The following is a 22,918-nucleotide window of genomic DNA, read 5'->3' as shown; positions in this document are numbered from 1 at the left end:
ATGGTATCAGCTGTCTGCCTTCGGCCTGAGGATCAGAATCTGGACAGCAGTGTATTTTAAAGAGCAGTTTCAGCTCACACAGCCTAGACCAGGGGTAGGCAACCTTGGCTCTTTTATGACTCGTGGACTTCAACTCCCAGAATTCCTGAGCCAGCATGGCTGGCTCAGGAATTCTGGGAGTTGAAGTCCACGAGTCATAAAAGAGCCAAGGTTGCCTACCCCTGGCCTAGACTGAAGGGCAAAATAGCTGCTGGACATGTGTTCTAGACAAAGCTGTTCCAGGAAGCACCAGGAAACAAGAACAGAACTAAAGGAGGAAAAAAAAATCTCATGCTCTGAAAGTTATATTTCTGTACAATATACAATGTTGTGTAGATTAAAAAGAATATAAAACTTGATACCAGCATACAGTTTTCCTGTTGCAGTGTGAGATAATTCCTTTAAGGAAAGCTGTTCTCTTGCTACATGAGTTGCCTTTTCAGTGGTGAGGAGAGATGCCTGGCCATAGCTAGGAAGAGATCAGCATTGAAGCTTGGGTAGAGAAGAGATAAGGACTCTTCCAGTTTACATTTGTTTCAAGCTAAGATCAGTTGTGAAAGATTTTGAATATTCTCACCCCCCTAAAGACATTTGAATCCAATGAATCAGCCTGGCCAAAAAAGTAGAAAAACTTGATTTACTTCAGGCAATTAGCAAGCATGTTAATCCCATGGAGATGCATGCACCAGGAAATTGAGCATTTACAACTAATTTTCAAAGCAAAACAAATCAAACCAAGCCCAGTGTGTTTCTGTCCCATTCTATCATCTTATTTTATTCCTCCTGCCTTTATTTTTTGTTGATCCAAGGAAATATACATACCCAATGCTTCCACCTCTTTTCCCTACTACAACATCATGTCTGTGAGACGGGCTGAGAAAAAGTAACTGGTCCAAAGGAAAACTGTTCACTCAAATAATAAAGTGCACATACCACCATAAGCCAAGTTTGCTTAACCAAGCTACTGAATAAGCTACAATTGTCTAGATTCACACAGCCTGCAAAGTTGTACATCAGGTTTTCTAACAATGGCTATAGTTACATAACATGACATCGCCAAACCAAATCCATTAAGTCATTAGTGGATAATTGATGACAAGAGCCATATTCCATAATTTTGGAGAGGACAAGGGTCATACTGGGTGGGATGAAGATGCAGAATGGAAAGGGGCAATTCCCTCCCAATGGGTTTTGCAGAAATTTTGATGCAATGTTTCTTCACTCTTTCAAACAATATTATGCTATTTAAAAGCTTATGCTACACTGTATTTCCCACCTCAAAACATCAGGAAATAATAGATATTTGACAGTTGGGGTCAAAAGGCAGTTAAAAAACTGATAACAGGGTAAGTGTACCTCACCTTGTTCCCTATTGGTTTAAGGTGTGACCCAGGCTTCTCTGAAAGGCATTGTCAATCCCTCCAAAGTCACTTATTTATCTTCCATTGATGGATCTGGCATCCTATTTTCTCTTCTAAAACCTTTTTCCTTTTTTCTGATGGTTGGCAATCTTTCCTGTTCACAAAGAAGATTGTCAGGAAAGAGGCAGATTATCCTTGCAGAACTCTGAACCAATTATTTACAAAGGGCTTTGTAAATTAAATTTAGGACCATATAAAGCCACTTGTCAATTCTTTACCTAGCAAATCAAATAATATACATTGTGTTTCATAGTATTTTTTAACCTCTTGAAAATCCTGTGAGATGCATCATGACTGAATGGAAATTTGAACTTGAGTGTCTTTAGGACTAATCTGAAACTACTGTATATATATATTAAGAAAGAAAAAAGGAAAAATCATATTGAGCTAATGAAATTGAGTGACATTGCACTTCATAAAATGCAGAGATAAAATTCTGACATTTGTTACAACAGGATGTCAAGTTATCTAGCTATAAAAGGGGTATTATCCAAATTCATGGGGCAAGCTATCAGTAACAATAGTTCAACTGGCCATGTTTTACCTGTAGTGTTAAGAAATAGATTTTTTCTTGAAGAATAACTGCTGAGAAACCCAACCCAATCAACCCTGAGAAAATGGAGTTACAGCCATATTCTGCTTGTGAGTTTTTCATAGTCATCTTATGAAAACATAATGCTGAACAAGATATATCTTGAAATTAATGCAGCAGAGGTTTAAATCAAACATATATATGATCAAGTACTGTATATATTTGAAACTGGTGTCAATGAGACATAAATGGGTGTATGTGAACCCAATAGAAAAACATACATGATATGATTAAATTTTTATCTATGCATAATTTTTCAAGAGACAAAATGTCATCAATGCTGGAACCACATCCTACCTGTAACTTATTCTTAGAGCCATAAGGAGGGTTGCAGAAAGAAAGGAAGGACTTGGGAGGACAATAATGGGAAGAGAGAAGAAAATCAGTGAAGGCCAATAGTCATGATAGATATCTTCCTGTTTCGTCTTCTGATGACTTCAGTCAGCAGTTCAAACTATCCCTTTTCTTTCATTATTCTGTTTCCTTTTTTAGAAAAACAAGTACTGATGTTCATTCTTATAAAAGTTTGTGTGTTGTAGGGGAGGGTATTTTATGTTACACACACACACAATACATACATAAGGACACCTTTTAAAAGGCATTTTGCCTGAGAGCACACATTTCTAAATGGACTGAATCCTAAAACAGAGAGTTTTATGTGCAACTTGAGGCATTTTTCTTGGTTAGCATCAGTGTGAAAAATATATGGAATCACTGTGTTCTCATCCAGGGAGTAGTTGAATAGATGCAGACCAAATCTGTTTGCTTTGAAATGCTGACTGAATCGAATATTGCTAGCAGGTGAAGTTATTTTCCAGAAATTCTGCAGCCATGCCCTACTGTCTTCTGACTCTTATTATTCTTTTTTGTTATTGATTTCTCTTCATCTGACCTCTCCAAAAAAAAACCCACCAACAATTGAAGGACAAAGCACAAATACACAATATCCTGGTTCTCTCTCTCTCTCTCTCTCAGAATGAACTGGGAGTGAAAAATAGACAAACAAATGGATGCTGCTAATGGCATTGATAGGGACCCATCGTTTAAATTACTTTATCCAAGTCTTCCTACAAACTCCTACAAACTACAAAAAGCATTATTGTGTCAAACACTTATATTGATCTGGCTCTGGAATCCCTCTGCAAAGACAAGATTTGATGACCTTTATGGCTTGGAAGCTGCAGCAGGTGTAGTCAGTGATGTTGTGACACCATTGTAATGGGTATGATCCGAACCATTATAGTATAGATCTTTCAATTGGAATTTAATTGACAAGCCTTTATTTCTTTTCATTTCACACAAGTTACCATATGAGAATTGGGCAGTGCCTTTATTAGTCAAGTGGAGAGTTTTTAAAATGATGAAATCAGCTGTCAGGTAATTTTTTGCATAGTAACTTCGGACTCCCATGTTTTCCTTTTCCCAAATAAGTTATTTGTCAGAATTAGAGGACTGACTCCTTTGAAAATGAGTTTTAGTAAACAGTTCTTACAACATGTGCATGACTGCATGACTACAGAAGTGCTCCTTATGTTTTCAAGAATTTTATATCATTTTCTTCAGTTTTGTATTTCACCCTCAGAATCTGATGATAATCTGAGGGATGTTGCTTTTCACTCTTCACTCTTCCAGGGCTGAAGAGAGAGATTCTTAGAAACTGTTTGTTTTGTTAAATTTATGTGCCGCACATCATCAAATTATAGTATTTGAAACACTCCAGCTAGTTAGATGGCTGTATATAAGGAAGTTCTGATTGGTAGTTATACTCCATGGCAAACTTTTACCATGGGAATCCTTAGAAAAAGGGGTTCTCTAATAAGATGAAATCCCCATGCCACCCAAATCTATAAAAGGCCTTGATGCAGTAAATTAACTAATAACTCAAGGAAGCCTCTAGCCATTGTACAACTGCATTTATATGTTTGTAGGTCTTCAGCAGTAAGGATGATATTCAGCCATTTCAATTTATTGCTTCACTGAAAAAGCTCAAAGCCAGGATAAAAAATTACCTAAATTGGGATATAATCATTCTTTTTCAGCTTGTAGAAATGCTGATTAAGGAATGATTGTATTCAATCTTGTAAAAAATTGATTTACCCCCAACACAAAGGACTATAATGTATTAAATTATCTACAATCTAGGAGACTTTCTGTCAAAACAAGTTAAAAATTAAATCTATCCACACCATACATTTTGTAAGAGTATTATTAATATAGAATAAATGATAACAACAATTTTTGTTTTTACAAAATTATATTGAATTGATCAGAAACTGGTCCAAAGTCATAAATATATCCTTCAAAGATTCTAGTATCAATTTCTTAGAGTAAAAAGTTGATAGTTAGACTTGCCATAAAACTTTCAATCTAGACAGCCAAGAAAGATTAAATTAAAATAAATTCATATAAAGTATAATATACATGTGCTGCTATACTCACAGCACTGAGGCTGACCTTCATCTTGACAGTTGCATAGATAACATATCACTATTAGAACTTTGGGGAATGTGTATTTTTTAAAAAAATCTGGCACTTAAGAGATGTTATGCCATATTACATGGTCCCTTTAACTGGTTCTATAGTTTTGATTTAAAAGGCAGGCTTGCTCATATATTCTTCCATTGTCTGCAACAAAGAACAGTCAAGAAAATAACTCAGTTTTAATCAGAAGTTACCCATAGAATTCATAATGTAAGAACAGTCAACCTATACAAAAGCAGATAATTGAAACTAATTTGCTAAACTAAAGAAATATCACATTATTAATAGACTCATTCTCTTCTCACTAGCTTAATCTTGTAGCCTAGTCTAATCCTGAATGTTAAAATTATTTGCTTTCAGTACAAAAATAAAATAGTTTTGAAATCATGAAGCTAATGAATGTGAAACATTATTTTGTTAATAAATTCATAATCTTTCAATCAAATAATTCTAGTGTTTTCTTTTACCAATCTACAATCAAGCTTGAGATAACAACATGTGGCAAAATTAAAAAAAATAATTAAAACATAATGAATAAATTAAACAAAAAGGAAAAAAAAACCTCAAAGGGCATACTTGATGAACCATTAGGTCTCTTTCTGATGTCAGTTTTCTATGTTTCTATGTAGTCTAGCAACTTAAGCTTTTCTTGAAACACTGAGAATCTCAAGATATCTCTTTGTCTCTGGATTAAAAATAGATTATCAGCATATTTAGCATTTAGTCAACAAAATTTGTTTGTTCTGACTTGGTTTGATCAGGTCCATAGATGCTTCTATGGAAGTCTTTAGTAATTTTCCACTATGATAAAGTCATTCCCAATACTTTTTAAAATTCTAGCATTACTTGTGCACAAACCAGTCTCAATGGTGTGCTTATGTCCCATTGAGACTAATTTCACTATGTTACATATTCAGCTAATTTGCTTAACAAATGAGACTTAAGATTGTTTCACAAATTATACCTTGTTTTTCCATAACATCATAGGTACATGCTATTAGGGATAAGTAGGGCACAAAGTCGAAGTAGTCCTGCCTCTTTTAAATCCCTTTTTGCTTAGTTCTGACCATGAAATCAAGTATTTGAAAACACTAGATATGTTAATAAGTAGGCTATACATTTTAGTGTTTGAACTGAATATTAGGCACCCATAATATCTTACAGAATTTGTGTGTGTGTGTGTGTTTGTGTATTTTATACATTCTATAATATGATTGAAGCAAAAGAAGGCCTTTCTATAATCAATGAAGCACTTGTAGACCCTTTTTTAAAAATTAATCTTTGGTTTACTCGATTATCTAGCAAGCATCAGCAATAATTCTCCTATTCCTTAGATTTTTCTAAAACCAGTCAAACATCTGGCATTTCTGCTTCCATATATGGTTTTTCTCTGTTTTGGATGATCCTAAGCATTATTTTTCTAGCATGTATAATTAAGTATATTGTGTGAATATTTGTTCATTCTGCTAAGCCTCCTTTGTTTGGTATTGATATGTAGACTCACTTCCAATTTGTTGGCCACTGGGTCTTTCTCCCAGTTTGCTGGCCTTTGATTAGAAACTTTATAGATTCTTCTGTTGCTTGCCATATTTCTCTAGATATTTCATCAACTCCAATAGCCTTCTGACTTGAGTACTGGCCTAATTTCCAATATTAGTGGTTCTTGTAAATATAGAGGATACCTTCTGGATGTTGACACATATAGTATACAGACTACTGTATACTGTTTCCACCTTTACTTGATCTTCTTTAAATTAATTCTCACCATCCATTGGTATTGATAGCATTGGTATTGATAACATTGATAGCAGTGTTCCAATATCTCAGGGGCTGCCCCAAAGAAGAGGGAGTCAAGCTATTCTCCAAAGCACCCGAAGGCAGGGCAAGAAGCAACGGATGGAAACTAATCAAGGAGAGGAGCAAACTAGAACTAAGGAGAAACTTCCTGACAGTTAAAACAATTAACCAGTAGAGCAACCTGCCTCCAGAAGCTGTGAATGCTCTAACACTGGAAGTTTTTAAGAAGAGACTGGACAGCCATTTGTCTGAAATGGTATATTGTTTCCTGCCTGAGCAGGGGGTTGGACTAGATGACCTCCAAGGCCCCTTCCAACTTTACTGTTATGATTATGATTATGAAGGTATTTGTTTTAGCATGTCCATTCAAGGCTGGAACCTTCTTCTGAGTTAGGAAATCTTTTGGAAGACTACCCTTATTTTCCATGTGTTTTCTTGTTTTCATCTTTACTGTTGTAATAGTGTTTCTTGTCCCTTCTAATATGTCTTGGAAATTCTTTGTTGAGTACTTCCTTGAGATCTTCGTCTTCCTTGCCTTTGATTTCTTTTTTCTTCTTTACAACTTCCACCTTTATTTTGACATCCAGTATGCTTTTTCTGTTTCCTGATCTTTGGCCGTCTGTTCTCATATTTATATTTAACATCTTTCATTCATTCCATTGTTCAGCTAGATCTGTGAGGTATAGAATTTCAAATGATTCCTGATGTTCTCCTTGAAAATAATGGGTACATATTCAAGATCATACCGGAGAAGCTGGCTGGCTTTCTTTTTCAGCTTTAGTTTAACTCTCTCCCTCCCAGGAATCTGGACCACATTCCACTACAGCTCTACAATCAGCCTCTGACCATATCTTTTCTATTATAAGTTAGCTTTTCTATATCCTTATACCAATAATATTGTTAGAGTATGATTGATGGCCTAAACCAGTGCAACTTTAAGAGGGGTGGACTTCAACTCCCAGAATGTTGGCTGGGAAATTCTGGGAGTTGAAGTCTTAAAGTTGCTCAAATTGAAAAACACTGGCCTTAAACAATAAGTAGGACAATCATATTTTTAAAGAAGGAGGAAAACTGAGGGATTTGTTTTCTTCTCTTTTCTGACATACCTCTTGTAACATATCACCATCTTCTATGGCTTTCACTGCAGATTTTTTGGATGTCTCTTGAACTTCCCCACCCATTAGAAATTCATCAAGTATAAAATATGCTTTCTCAAAATTGAAAATAATATCCAGTTCACATACCTGTTAAGGATTATATAAATAAATATTTAGAGTCAGTATTCTGCTACTGAATATGTTAATATATACTCATATATACTGGATAAATGTGCATGCCTAGGACAGCCGGGGAACAAAAGATATATAAAATTAAATGTATCCCAATAGTTCAAATTGAAATAATTTAAGACTAAGTGACATTTCAAGATCATTTTACGTCTTAACTGTTGGCAGACTGCAATCCTTTTCACACTTCTCTAGAAATAAAATCCTATACCTGGGTTGTATAAAAAGCCATCTAAAGGGTATGCACTGACTATTATTTCTGCCTTTTTATAGACGTTGACCTTTCTTCAAATTCATTCATGGGTACTGTAATACACTGTCATAATAAACCAAATGAAAAGAAAACACATTATGCAATGTATTTGTTTTAGCAAGGATTGGAATTATATACAGAAATTAATTTTTGAAGGGGAAAGAAAAGCTTTAAATGAGTAAGCCCTTCAGTATTCTGATATTTTCTCTATTCTATTTTGAGTGTTTGTAGAGATGAACACTACATTAAGAATTAAAGTACACAAAATAATCATATGTGTAAATGAGCAGTTCGCCCTTATCAAGGAAAAAGATAGGATCCAATATACTTCCAGATAGACTTGATAAGTAGTATTCCTTTGAAGCTTTGGTTACATTGTCTTCCTTAATGCTTCATTGTGTGAAACTATTGGCTGTACAATATGCTATCATAAACTTTATATGATAGGTGATTAGTTCACCGGCAATATACCATAAGCCAGGGGTGTCAAACTCAATTTCATTGAGGGCCGCATCAGCATTGCAGTTGTCCTCAGGGGGCCAGGTGGGCATGGCCTGGGTAGGCGTGGCCTACTGGGTGGGCGTGGCTAGAGTGCATATGGCCTACTGGGTGGGCATGGCCAGCTCTACATCGTTTGCATCAAGGGTGCCTATGGGGGCCTGGGCAGGAGTGGGACAGGTCTGAGGGTCTCTGGCAGAAGGAGGGTCTCTGGACCAGGGCCAAGGCAGTGGGGGCCGTTCCCTCACTGTTTCCAGGATGGCTTCGCGGGCCGCATGAAACCACTTTGCGGGCCGGATCTGGCCCCCGGGCCTTGTGTTTGACATGTCTGCCATAAGCCATACCATTTTCTAAGATGTAAATATGTGGAACGTCTTCTCTTAGCCTTCACCTTCTCCACAACATTTTAAAACTTCTTCGAACAATAAAAAAAATGGAGAGTCTCCATAGCCAGGTTACTAGTACTTGGAAGTATCTTAGAAAATAAACCAGTAACTACTATTTCATAATTAGCTAGAAGTTTTTCTGTAGATTGTTGCTAGCAAGAAGTTTAGCAGCTGAACTAGTTGAAGTTCCTAACTAGTTTTCAAGTTTCTCCAGAAATTACCCACTTCAGGAGTCTATTCTTAAGACAATGAAAAATAATTGCAACTAAGTACAGTAGCCTCTTTCCAGGCAAGCAGGTTCATGAATTTCAGTTGGGCAAACATACTCCACCCTACTGACACTATGAAAACGTGGGTGAAAAAGAGCTCACACATAATCCTTCGGGGAAACAGAAGCTCATCTACTAATTTTTACTTGATTCATATAGATTTTATCTGTCATATATTTTTGTTATACTGGCCTGGCCACTGAACAAATAATAATTTTTAGGAATATATAGATAAAAGATAATAAATTGCAAACAAACTAAACTATCTCTCCAAATGGACAGATAATGGACCAAAATATTTCTATTTTGTCAGAAATCTCAGAATTAAAATAATTCCAAAGCACTTAGTGTTCCTATGCCTGCATATCTTTTTTCCACTAAAGAAAAAAAATAGCATGGTTGGATTCACATACAGGCTTGTGGAATAAACTCTGATTGATTAGATTTTACCCCTATTCCAAACCATAAAACACAATTTGCAAAGAAAATCATGTTAAACACATTATCAGTTGCAAAGAAAGCTATTAATGGAGCAATAATAAAGAAATAAGCTTACATTGCCAAAATATCTGTCCAATAGCTCTACATAACGATGGACAACTTCTAGGGTCAGAAGTTCATTATCTTCTTCTTCTACTGCACAACAGAAATACAAACTAGCATATCTAAATTATAAAATGAGGAGAAAAAACATGACCATTAGCAGTGCTTTTTTTGTCGTAGAACTCACTGGAATGGAGTTCTGGCACCTTTTTTCAACGGATTTTCCAAGTTTTAAAAGTAACTTTTGAAAATTTGATGTTTGGTACACGTGGACTTGAATCTCCCTGTCAAGCGGTGGCAAAATTATTAAAACGGTGCATGCAGGCTGCTTGTGTGTCGAGTCCGATGCATGCATACTTTGTGCTAGTTGTGATGGCACTGCTCGGCTTGTAGTACTACTCAGCTTTTCATTGGTTGTGTGGTCACACACTGAGTGCTTAGTGCGGGTAGAGACCGTTATGTTTCGTTACACAACTGACGTGTGTGTGTGTACAGTGTTTGACTATGTATGAAAGGTAAATAATTTATTTTAAAAAATTGTTGATGAATTGAAAATCTTTCTAAAAATTTTAGTGTAAAAGTATGAACCCAATTTTTTTTAAAAAAAATACTAATTACTTCTCAACCACCGGTCCTGCTAAGAACTGAATATATAATTTTTTAAATAAAAGATTAACAAGATGTGAGTTCCGGCACCTTTTTTCTTACAAAAAAAGCACTGACCATTAGTATATATTAAAGATCAGTTTTGTTCCCCAACCAGCAATGCAATTTCAGAGTTGAATTTCAGGCATTTTAAATTTGTTGATGTTGAAAAGCACTGGTTGTTTAGGCGTGTCATTGACTTGAAAATGTTATCCAACCCTTCCTTCAGTTAACAGGAACCCCCAAATGTAGATTTTTTTTCAGTATATTAATACAATTCCTGTATGCCTTCTTTTTCTACAAAAACAATTTTTTTTTACAGAAAATGAAACTGAACTCGTGGTTGTCCTTCAGTCCAGTCAATTCCTGTTTATAAGGACTCTAGCGGTGACTTACAGAGCATTTATACCTCTTCCCTTTTTATCACACATGGAAATGATCTGCTGTATATAAAAAGTTGATTTATAAAACTTCCCATACCTTTTGTAAACAAGCTTGAGATCTTTCCAGTCAACAAAGCTGCTCATTTTTTGATTTCGAGCCAGAATAATCTGCACAATTTCTCGGGTGACTTTTTTCTTTTCCTTTTCAGGAAGTGTAATAAACCATTTTTGAAGTCTTAATTTCCCTTGTCGGCTAAACAGCAGGATAAAATGTATCTAGAACAAAGAAAACAAGTTGATTATTGTGACATGAGTGTAGAAAGTGGCACAACTTTTTTCTTTTTTCTTTTTCTAATATATTTTTTGTTTTATCATAAAAAATATGAAACAGAAAAACAAATGAAATGAAACAAAACAAAAGCATACATTCTACCCTAACAACAACAAAAAATAAAAAAATAGTGTACAAAAAAGAGGAAAAAGAGATCAATTAAATTTAATATTTAACATGTAGAATCCACTCTGGCTGGGTGCTGAAAGAAAATAAAAAGCAGTAAATTCTCCTCCCCTTTTGTGTATATCTATCTATCTATCTATCTGTCTGTCTGTCTGTCTGTCGATCGATAGATATAGATATATTGATATATAGATATATACATACGAAAAAGCAGTCAACAGATTAAGCTAAACATTACACCATTCTTCAAATTTCTCTGTTAACCATCTGTTATTATATTTAGCAGGTAGAAAGTCCACCAACGGTTTCCAGTCTCTTATAAAACTGTCTAGTAGTCCATTATCTCTGATCAAACCAGTTAATTTCTTCATCTCTGCTAATTCAGTTAATTTCAAAATGAAAAGTTTTTCTTTTCTTCTACTGTAAAATCAGCCTGTTACCAAGGCATATATTTTCCATACAGAATCTTGCTTGTTACTAAACAAAAGTGTGAAAAACCGGTGTGTGTGTGTGTGTGGGTGTGTGTGTTATATTTTGCTACTTACCCTCTTTTCCCTGGGCTGCTATTCTTCAAATATCTATATCTTCAACACCTACACTTTATATCTGAGATGGTCAACCCTTTTACTACTGATGCTTTCTTTAGTTTTACTGCTGCTATGACCTTTGAAAAAAGAACTGAGCTGCCAAAGAAAAGCGATAGAAGGAATGACAACACAGCACTGGAGTGTGTATTATCATAACATCAATGTGCAAATATGCAGTAAAGGCAAAGCATCAAGAATAAAATTAAACAAAAAATATATACAAAATCTCAGAGCTAAAGCAAATACAAAACACATTTACCTATGTTTGGATTATAAACTAATTCAGTCTCTGTGAAATTTAACCAAACCCAGCTAGCTGTCTTCAACGTTTGAACCCAGTGACTCAGTAATCAGGATTTGTGTTTGCTCAGTGACTTTTGGTTATTTCCATTTTGAGTCACATAGGACTCAAAAGATCTTTTTAATTTTATAACATTTTCCGCTATACTTTACAGTTCTGCCATGACAATGGATTCGTGTCAAATAACCCCACTGAAAAATAAACACAATGTTGCATGGTAAACTAGGGACTGCTATGGTATTTTCCTCCAATGATCCCTTTGTCAAGTTTGCAAACTCAGTATTTAAAAATCAGTAGGTCTATCATTAATCACCTAGATAAACTATTAAAAATCACAAGTTTGGGGGTTCAAAAGGGTCTGAACAACAGTGGGCTGATGCCTCCTTAAGTAACACCAGCTGCCTGCAATTAGTGCAGGTTCGCATCCCACCAGGTACAAGGTTGACTCAGGTTGACTCAGCCTTCCATCCTTCCGAGGTAGGTAAAATGAGGACCCAGATTGTTGGGGGCAATTAAGCTGACTTTGTAATAATGCCGCTTGGGTGTGTGTGTGTGAAAGCCCTAATAAGCAGGCATATACATAGAATGAAGGCTACTGCTAAGCTTGTAAGCCGCCCTGAGTCTTCGGAGAAGGGCGGGATATAAATGGAATTAAAATAAAAATTAAAAAAAATCATTCTTCAAATAAGATGGAGAATGCTATTTCTATCATTTATATTAGAACACCTTCCTTTAAATCTGTTTTTTAAAAAAATGATGCTTGCCATTACAATATGTAATGTGAAAAATTCTTCCAGTCTATTTGAATTACCATTTTAATCCCTCACTCTCCAACTAGATGGTAACCATATAAGCAGATGGCCCAATTGGAAGCTTATAATTATAAAATATTTTTGATTCAGATAGCTTAAGGTCACCTAGTATCATTCACAACTCCATGAAAACAGTTCTTGTCATTCCTAGTTCAACACCCTTGCCACTATATTTCATGTATTTTATATTTCCTCTTAATAACCCAACCTTTATAGAGTAGAAATATTGGATTACCAACAATTATTTAATACATAGGTGGCTGCAACTACAGTGAAAGCTGACAAAATTAGACCCAGTCCCTGAGCCATGAAGCCAAAGAATTAATCAGGGGAGATAACTATAAATTTATTAGATTAAGTTGTTCTCAATATGCAATTTAATTCTATTTTTTCTTTTCCTTTGACATAGATGAAACTGCATAGATGCAGATATAGTTTATGGATTCAGTAATAATTTTGATCTATAAATTGATGATGAATCTCAATGGGGTAAACAATTGAGGCCTGATTCCGAGATATTGAAATTGGGTGTTTACCAGATGAGATATCAGTTCTACGAAACAGCAAGAGTTGATTATAGTTAGTGCTTTTCCAGTTTGTCTATTAGTGGCCAGAAGTGCCTTTCTCCAGTTTGGACTAGCTTGAACTACATATGATTTGGGTTAGGATGTCTGACGTTATCAGTGCTTTCTCAAGTACTATTCTCAACTTTATTATTACAGTATACTGTTTTTATGGATGTCTTTGAAAATGACCTGGGGCTTTCAACCAAGTCAGAATGTCTGTATTAGATGGTTAGCAGGTATAGCCAGTTGAAATTACACCAATGCTAAGATCTTTTGTTTGCTCTCAGGCTAATTCAAAATGGTAGCTTTAATTCTGAAAATCTTAAGTGGATAGCATCAGAGGATGTTTCTCTGTGTATCAGACCCAGAAATGTCCTAATTCTACTAGGGAGGCCATTCTCAAACATTTTAGTTTCAGCAGGGGAAGAAAAGTATATCTAGCCTGATGATAGATTTTTGTTTATATCCTTATTTTTATGGACAATATTGTCTCTTGATATTTTATTTATCTATCTATTTTTCATATTATAGAAACTGCTCCTAACCTGGGTGTCCTTTAAACATGTTGAGTTCAACCCCCTGATTTACTAATTAGCATGACAATTGCTAAAAATTCTAGGAACTGAAATCCACATATCTGAAAGAGCCATAGGTTAAGAAGGTTAGTTTGATACAATCTTCAAAAAAATTAAGTGCAATTATAAATATTGTAAGAAGAACAGTTAGATTTTAGTAACAAAATCATATATATATTACTTTGAGACACCTATGACAGCTTATACCGTATATCATTTGGCTTCTTCAGATTTCTACAGTCATCTGTCAAATCTGTCTTTAGGACACTGCTCCATTATTTTAGAAAAAAAGGCTGTTATATTTTTAAAATATTAACTGCAGAAGGAATAACATCCATATTTCACATATGCTGATGTTATACTTTCACTAGAGACAGACAATTGACAAAAGAAATGGAGAATTGGAATCAGAAAATCTGATTTCAGGACCTAATCTGCCACTTCTCCCAACTCTTCCTATGATTCTGCCTATTAATGCAGTTAGAAATAGAGGAAGTATCCTGAATTTAACCTGTATCTTACAACAATTCTTCCTATCTCAGTTCATTTAGCATTTACTACAAGGGCATAAAATACGACTAAATGACATTTCTATCAACAAACCAATGAAACTTTGGTAATTTTATCTTTGCCTTATGTTCTGGGCTTCTATTTACTGGTTTTGGAACAAGGTGTGTTATTGATTTAAGGGAGTGAGTCATTTTAGGGCTTTCCTATTTCAACAAGACTTTATAGTAACTGGATGATAATATTGTTCAGCTTGTATATCAAGGGCCAATATGAAAGTTCAAAGATGTAATAGGAGAACAGACTGTGCCTCCCTCCCTCCCTCCCTCCCTCCCTCTCTCTCTCTCCCCTCCCTCCCTCCCTCTCTCTCTCTCTTTATGACATAATTAAGAGAGAATGTAATCCTCTGATCAATTGATTTAGGCTCTTGTATCTCAATGAGGTTTCTGGCCAACAGATGTGGACTATGAACACTGAAAGAGAAGGAGAACTAATTATTGACAATGTTTTGGTGCTATAGGTAGGTAAAAGATAAAATGCACAATTGGTGCTATAATAGCTATAATAAAACTACAGCTACTTTAGTTATAGTTTTATTATAGCAAAAAATGGGTTTTCTATTTCCCCTTCCAGTCACTAGCTATTTCATAGATCCTTTAATCATTTTTGGAAAAAATATTTGTATAATTGTCCTACTTGTTTTTTGCTCTAATAAACATAATGTTGAGATGTCCCTTGTTTGGAAAAATGTGATATGACAAAAAGAAAAGTATATGTTATTTTGCTCATTTTGGGGATAAGCACTACAAAATCAGTTGGGAGCACAAATGAAATTTTATTTTCCCTGCTTGTGGCTGTCAGTGAAATTCAATCTACCAAACACTCATGGAAAAAGATGGAACTTGGTGAAAAACTTTCATTTGAATATAAAGGCTGTAATGAAGTTGGCTGAGCCTGTATTCATGTCAATCTAGTTTTAAACATGTTTGTAACATCCTTGCTGTATAAATTCCTGTTTAAATTACTAAGCTCCTGCTTTTCAGTGTCAATTGCAGCCAATATTTTAAATTAAAATGAAGGCTCTTGAGTTAGATGCAAGTGAAAGCAAGAATGCAAATAATCCTGATAGTTAAATTGGGGGCGGGGATGAGAGAAAAAAATAATCAATTTAGTGAATGTAATTCATACAAAGACAAATATTAAGTTATGACAAGTTTAACTGTAGAGAATTTATTTTAGTAAAAAAAACCTTGCTTTATTCTAAAATAAAGTAGAATATTGTGCCTGCAGGCCTCATTATTTTTACAAAAGGGAAAGAAAAAGCATTCATGGCAAACAAGAATGGGATGATAACCATGAACTACAGAATCAGAATGGCACTGATATGCCTTCTTCAAAGGACTCTTCCTAGTAAGAAATGCTGGATATTTCACAATTTTAGAGGGACAAAGAATTCAGCTGGGTATACCAGCAGGACATGTGTCACACACAATGACCCTTTTTTTGACTGGCTTCTTTAAAACTCTTCAAAAGTTCTTGTGCAGACGAGAAGATGGTAATGGAACAGAGAAAGAGGAGAAAAACATAATACATAACTCAGCATCATTCTGTCTATTCATTCTAGGTAGAGATCTCTTATAAAACTACCCCTTCTGATTAGAAGATTGTCCTATCAGTAACTCAGTTTTCTTGTGCTATCAAAGCACTTTCCCAATATGGAAAATAAAAAAGGAATGTGGGTATTTGATTTTATCTTGACCTTTCTCTAGCCTTCTGAATGGCTGAATTACTCACAAGGCTTTCAAAGAGTTCAGATTCAGTTCAAATTTGTTTTAATTTTGAGTCTGAAAACAATGGAATCTCTTCAAAGGACCCCAGTTCAATTTATGTTTCTTTGTGCAAAGCAGGTTTAGTTAATATATCAAGCTGTAATATCAGGAAACAAGATAAAAGTATATTGTATGCAAGCTACAGCAAAGTGAACATAGAAGGTGCGGGTTTTGGCTCATAAATGTATGAGAAAAGGATTGACAGAGGCGTGAGGCAGGAAGAAAGGGAGACACAGAGGAAAAACTAAGTAGAAGAACCTCAACATTAGAAGCTCTTGAACCTCTGCAAGGAGTATCTAACACTTCACAGATTTAAGTAAGCGACCACTGAGAAGAGTATGGGAAAGGCAAAATTGTCTTGTTTTAATTTCAGATTATTTCATATGGATAATCAAGGGAAGCCCTGTAATAAATAAATAAAATTATAATGTGTCTTCAACAATTTTTTTTTCTTTTTTGGTGCTAGAACTGCTGTGCTATATTGTATATCCGAGAAGGTGAAGCAGTGCATCCTTAATACATACATAACATTATCCATATCAAAATTAGCTGATCTTTTTTGCAAGGCTTTCCCCATATTTTTGACTGATTAAGTAGTCCATGTGGAGTCCTTGGTGCTCTCAGAGCTTAGTGTTTTCTTACAGACTTGCTAGCACTGATGATTTACCTACTGAAACACCTGCAAGAAAATCACCAAGCTCAGAGAGCACGGAGGGCCCCACATTCTAACCCCAAGCTACAATTCTCTTCTTTCATTAAATAATCCATCTTAAAAATATAGGTTTACTAATAAATTACTAAGTATTAAAAATTTTCAATAAAAGGGCCTACTTGATTGGGAACAAAACCAATCATGACATCAAAAAAAGGAGGAAGGACTATACTGTTGATAAGACTAATAGGTAGGAAAGGAAAAAAAATAGCTTTTCTGCAAATATATGTTTTGATAGATGGATAGAAAAGTCTTGATGGACACAACAATAGAGAGAATTCAGATAATCAGCTGTTTCATATGATAAATGGGATCAAATAGTTGAAGACACAAATACAGGGATTTCTTTTGCTGGATTATTACATCTAGGAGAATCAATCCTTGTTGTTTTATTCAGCTAGCATTATACTGTGTCTCCTTCCCCACAAATATGGCATGCTGTTTATTGTTTAGTCTTTTACAGAGATTTTATGTTCCCTAGAGTTAAGGACTTTGAAATCTTGTCAATTTCAACTTATTTTAATAATCAAAAGGTAGACTGATGTGCAAAAGGACCAAAACTAGGCCTAATCGTCTGTGGTGAATTAAAATATTTTTTCTCCAGCGTTTCCCTGAAATTCTGTATTTAAAAATGGTTTACCTTCAAATTAGAACATGTTTTGAAGAAATTATACTTTCCAGAAGTGTTAGGTTACAGCCCATAATCTTTCCAATATCCCCAAAAGCATGTTGTAATCCATCATATTAGGAGGGAATCAGGTTGAGGAAAATTGCTATGGGTTTCAATTGGGAGAGAAAGCAAACACTTTCAGGCAGAGCTTGGTCTACAGGATTTTAATTGATTCATCAAGACAACTCTTATGTTCTTAGCTTAGAAAGAAAAACACTTAGTAGATGAAAATATTTGCCTATGTGCCAGATGCTATGTGTGACACTAATAAGTAATCCAAGTAAATCCTAAAGTCAGCAGTTCCCTTTCTTAAAACACATTCTCACACATATTATTAGAATTCAAATTTGGCTCAGGTGGAACTGCTTTTTTCCCCCCTTCAAATTTAATTGCCACACTGAAAAAACCAGCAAGCTGGTTGGGCCGGCCTTTCACTGTACTCAGTATGGGTGGCTCCCCTTCACAGCTTTTAACTGTTCATTAGAAAGAACTGAAACACTTTTGACAGATGTCTTTGAACAATGTGTAAGTGCCATTCATTTCTTCATCACAAGCTTTAAATCTGAGTAATGTTTTGTTCAATTCATTTATGTGGATGCATATAAGTTTCAAATAAGTTTTTGTCCTCCTCTCCAAAAAAATGACCAAAGAATAAAATTATTACAGCTATGCAGAAAATAGAATTTGAAGAGCAAAATATGAAATGAAATGCACACGGAACATCTGACTGCTGTTGTGTCTTTTCCTAGGTTCTTCTGTTTGTTCTTCACAACCGCTGTAACATCTCAGATAAAGACAGAGTTGGGCTTCTTAATTGCACAAAGTATGTAAACCCTACTGTATATAGCAACATTTACAATATCCAGATGAAAGGTCAAAACCCATCATTTCCTGTCCTTGAGGCAAACCCTCTCCAATTGAGTGGACTTAGTTGAAGAGTTGAACTAAATTTAACCAAGAGTTGGACTAAGAGTTGACAGTTTAGCTTATTTATCATTTACTCAACATCCCTGTTTTCTTTTTCTTTTTTCCCTTCTCTCTCCTTGACTGCTTCCATACTTATTTCTACCAACTTTCCTGTCCCCATTCTGGAGAAGTAAAAACAAACCTTTGCTTAACATTACCAAATAAACATCATAAAATCAGTTAAGGAAGTACAAATGCCTGGACATCTTAACATATTACCGGTAATCCCATAACACAAAACTCTAGCAAAGGTGAGTGAATGAACTAAGTCAGGGATAGGCAACCTTGGCTGGCTCAGGAATTCTGGGAGTTGAAGTCCACGAGTCATAAAAGAGCCACAGTTGCCTATCCCTGAACTAGGTGAATGAACTTTAGGTAGAATGAACAAGGAGTACTATGTCAAGGCAAGCCTCACTTGCTTGGAAATAAAACACTTCCTTCCCCTGGTGGTAGAGTCATTGTTGACATTATAATGGCATTGTAAGTGTTGACATTATCCACTACACAGTTGAATAACAGCTCAAGTTCAACTCCCAACTCAGTGCAGAATCCATTACAGCCTGTATGACAGATGACCACACAATCTGTGTTCAAAGGTTTCCAATGAAGAAAAACAAGCACAACCATCTGAAGCCTGAATATTCCTCCTTATATCATTGATTCTGGTTCTGCCCACTGGGTCAATAGGAAATAAATCCCATGCTGTCTTCTAAGTGACAGCCCTTCACATAGTTGAAAACTATTATATCTTTCCTTGTGTATCTCTTCTATATGTTAAAATATCCATAAATTGATTTTTATATAGCTTGGTTTTCAGATCAATCACCATTGTGATACTCTTCTTCTAAATTTGCTCCAGTTTACAATTGCCCTTTTTATGTTTATTTATATCCTACCTTTATTATTTTTACAAACACAAGGCAGTGAACATATCCAAAACAAATCCTCCTGTTTTCCCCACAACAACATCCCTGTGAGGTGAGATGGGCTGAGAAACAGTGACTGGCCCAAGATCATCCACCTGGCTAATGCAAGACTTGAACTCACAGTCTCTTGCTTTGTAGCCTGATGCCTTAATCACTAGACCAAACTAGTTTTTTAACCAGAACAAGACACGGTATTCCAAGTAGGATCTGATCAAGGAAGAACAGAGTTGGGACAGTTCCTTCCTATGACGTGGATATTAGGTCCTGCAAATTCACCTTAAAGTGTCATTTACCTTTTTAGCACGTATTTCACCCTAGTGGTACATATTTAATTTGTGATCAATAAGAACCAGATTCACATGAATTGCTGCAAATTCTCCCCATCTTATACTTGTGCCTATCCAGATGCAGATGTTTGTTCAACTATGTTCCATCATATTTATTCCAGCACACTCAAGATTGTCTAAGTTTTTGTTTTTAATTCCTTCCCTCCTCTTAAGCATTAGCCATCCTACCTTTTAGTATTGATTTAACTTCTTCATCCAAGTCAATAATTAAAATATAACAAGGCACAAGACAAAGTTCTGTGGAACCCCATAACTAAGTGGAACCATTACGATCATTCTTGGAGGTGGTCATTCAGCCAACTGCAAATCTGTTTAACAATAGTGTCATCTAGCTCTTATTTTATCATTTTATAAAAGAGAGATAGACTATTTGAAAGTCTTGGTATATTATACCTGGAGCATACCAATCATCCATTTACACCAGGGGTCTTCAAACTTGGCCCTTTTATGACTTGTGGATTTCAACTCCCAGAATTCCTCAGCCAGCCTGGCTGAGGTATTCTGGGAGTTGAAATCCACAAGTCATAAAAGGGCCAAGTTTGAAGACCCGTGCATTACGCTAACAACTTTCTCAAAGGAGATAAATTTAGTTTGAATGACATCAAAAACATAGTATGCTGGTTGGGTTCCAGAATACAGTGAACCACAGAAAATGATTTGTTAGCTTACTGTAAGGTGTTAACCCAGCCACAACCTTGTAACAGGTATTTTTAAAATTCATGTTCCCCCACCCCCACCCCAATGTTGAAAGTGATGAATGGCTTAGCTAAATACCTGGTCATCACTTGCTGACTCAAAGTAGAGTTGATATTTCCCATACCTACTGTACTTCTAAACTTTTGATGTTCCTCTTTTTTTTTAATCCCATTTATATCCCGCCCTTCTCCGAAGACTCAGGGCGGCTTACAATCTAAGAAGCACAAATCAATGTGCTTAGCAATAGCCTTCATTCTATGTATATGCCTGCTTATTAGGGCTTTCACGCTTCCCCCCCCCCCGCGGCATTTTTACAAAGTCAGCTTATTGCCCCCAACAATCTGGGTCCCCTCTCCTCTGTTATATAACTTCCATAATCTCCAACCAACGAACCCACCAATCAGTTCTGGCTTTGTGTGATGCGTGATGCAGCTCAGCCCACGCAGCTAATTTAATATAATATATGTGTTAGCTTAAAATGTACTTAGCAAATACTGCCCCGGGTTAACTTATGCCTTGCAGCGCTCCTGGGCTAAACCCCATGAAAACAAAAGTGGAAAATTTAAGAAATTAAAACTCTACGAAGTCGGATACGATTCTCTTCTCTCTCTCTCTCTCTCTCTCTCTCTCTCTCTCTCTCCCTCCCTCCCTCTCTCTCTCTCTCCCTCCCTCCCTCTCTCTCCCTCCCTCCCTCTCTCTCCCTCCCTCTCTCTCTCTCCCTCCCTCCCTCCCTCCCTCTCTCTCCCTCCCTCCCTCCCTCCCTCCCTCTCTCTCCCTCCCTCCCTCTCTCTCTCTCTCTCTCCCTCCCTCCCTCCCTCTCTCTCTCTCCCTCCCTCCCTCCCTCCCTCCCTCTCTCTCCCTCCCTCTCTCTCTCTCTCTCTCCCTCCCTCCCTCCCTCCCTCTCTCTCTCTCTCTCTCTCTCTCTCTCTCCGATATTGACTAAGCAACAGGTAGAGAGAGGCTTGTCAAAGATAAGCGACTTTTGCCCCGTCCTTCTCTTCTGTTGATTTTTGCTGCAGCGCCCAGATAGGACTTGAATGAACCCTCGCCCCACGAAGAAGCAGAACAGGGAGGGCAATGAAAAGCAATCGGAATTTGTTATTCCTCCCAAGCGCGACCGATCGCTATCTCAGCGACCCCCACCCTCCACCCCTCGAACCGAATAGCCCGCGGAACTGGCTGACTTTGCGGGACGTTAAAGGTAAAGCCTCGAGCCCCTCCCCGCCGCCCCGCCGCTCTGTTCGGAAGGTTTGCTGCTTCACCTGACTTCGACAGGTAGGTCGATCCCTCCTCCGCCCTGAGAGAGCCCCGAAGCGGGTTCGCTTTCCTCCCTTCTCCCGCCCGCCGCTGCCCACCACTCACCATGGCTGCCGCAGACCCGCTTCCCCGGAGGTTCGTCTCCCCCCCTCCCGCCTGATGCGGGTCTCCCCCCTCCCCCCGGCGCCACAGGTGAATTTCCAGAGCTCGCTCCGCTTTCCCATCATGCCCTAAACTGAAAGCTCTTGACTCCTCCTACCCGCCCAGCCTCCCGGGTAACTTGGGCAACCGCCCCACGGGCGCTTGGGGGGTGGCAGGCGAGAGAGGGCGCTCCGCGCTCTCCCGAGTCGGCGGATGGAAAGTTGGCCGGCGGCGCCTGCTTGCCACTCTTCGTAAGCCAAGCTTCCCCGCGAGGGAAAGTTTTCGCTTTCTCTCTCAGGGCGCTGTGCGGCGGAACACACCTGTTCGGACGTCCTCGGACCAGAGAGACTTACACGCAGCGTTTCCCCACCTTTAGGAACTTGAAGATGCGTGGACTTCAACTCCCAGAATTCCCCAGCCAGCTATGCTGGCTGGGGAATTCTGGGAGTTGAAGTCCACGCATCTTCAAGTTCCTAAAGGTTGGGAAACGCTGACTTACAGGATCGATTTAGCTCCAGGGCTTGGATAAGCGGGAGAGAGAAATGCAGGTGCAGGTCCCCGCTCCAGACACTGGGAGATAATTTAAAGTAGGCATCCTGTTCCTGATACCGATGTACATCTGCTTTAACTTTTAAGACTGTTACCTGAGTTTCTCCTTGGTAGTGCTAGCCTAACACCAGTCCTAGCTTCATAAAAGAGCCGGATGAATTCCCGGAGGCAATGAGGATCACAGGCTATTAGTTTTTATGGCTTTGTGCGGGGGTCTTCAAACTTGGCCCTTTTATGACTTGTGGACTTCAACTCCCAGAATTCCTCAGCCACCTGAGGAATTCTGGGAATTGAAGTCCACAAGTCATAAAAGGGCCAAGTTTGAAGACCCCTGGCTTTGTGAATGCTTCTGAAGGCTAGACTGTAGTGAGCTTCCTTGTGCAGTTGGCTGGCCACAGGGCAGCATACTTTGGTCTAGGTCAGGGGT

At 37.3% G+C, this 22,918-nt stretch overlaps 2 protein-coding genes across 3 annotated transcripts in view; both read right to left on the bottom strand.

The window, feature by feature from the left end:
* Positions 1 to 241: 241 nt before the first annotated feature.
* On the bottom strand, positions 242 to 21,974 carry AP1S3 (adaptor related protein complex 1 subunit sigma 3). 2 transcript variants are annotated; one of them, XM_083364570.1, is made up of 5 exons: positions 21,907 to 21,974; positions 10,691 to 10,869; positions 9,579 to 9,687; positions 7,437 to 7,574; positions 242 to 4,677 (listed from the first exon to the last, which is right to left on the bottom strand). In XM_083364570.1, the coding sequence occupies exons 1-5, from the start codon at positions 21,907 to 21,909 to the stop codon at positions 4,642 to 4,644; spliced, it is 465 nt and encodes a 154-aa protein (XP_083220696.1). In that variant the 5' UTR covers positions 21,910 to 21,974; the 3' UTR covers positions 242 to 4,641. The 2 variants fall into 2 exon arrangements, with proteins under 2 accessions (XP_083220696.1, XP_083220697.1); XM_083364571.1 differs by lacking the exon at positions 242 to 4,677 and adding an exon at positions 5,891 to 7,003.
* The window catches only part of SERPINE2 (serpin family E member 2), a 79,287-nt gene continuing 68,840 nt past the window's right edge, over positions 12,472 to 22,918 (bottom strand). Inside the window, exon 10 of the transcript XR_014492740.1 lies at positions 12,472 to 12,616. The gene's annotated coding sequence lies outside the window, so the exon portion shown is untranslated. The remainder of the gene's footprint in view (positions 12,617 to 22,918) is intronic.

The sequence above is a fragment of the Vipera ursinii genome (assembly GCF_947247035.1).
Source record: "Vipera ursinii genome assembly, chromosome: 5".
Classification (NCBI taxonomy): domain Eukaryota; kingdom Metazoa; phylum Chordata; class Lepidosauria; order Squamata; family Viperidae; genus Vipera; species Vipera ursinii.
The sequence above is the reverse complement of the archived record's forward strand: the minus strand, read 5'-3'. Positions and strand labels throughout refer to the sequence as shown.

Coding starts and splice junctions, on each gene's coding strand:
- AP1S3 (XM_083364570.1), bottom strand. Junction 9,688..10,690: donor CTCAAGCTTGTTTACAAAAG/GTATGGGAAGTT, acceptor TTTATAATTTAG/ATATGCTAGTTTGTATTTCT. Junction 7,575..9,578: donor TGGACAGATATTTTGGCAAT/GTAAGCTTATTT, acceptor AATCCTTAACAG/GTATGTGAACTGGATATTAT.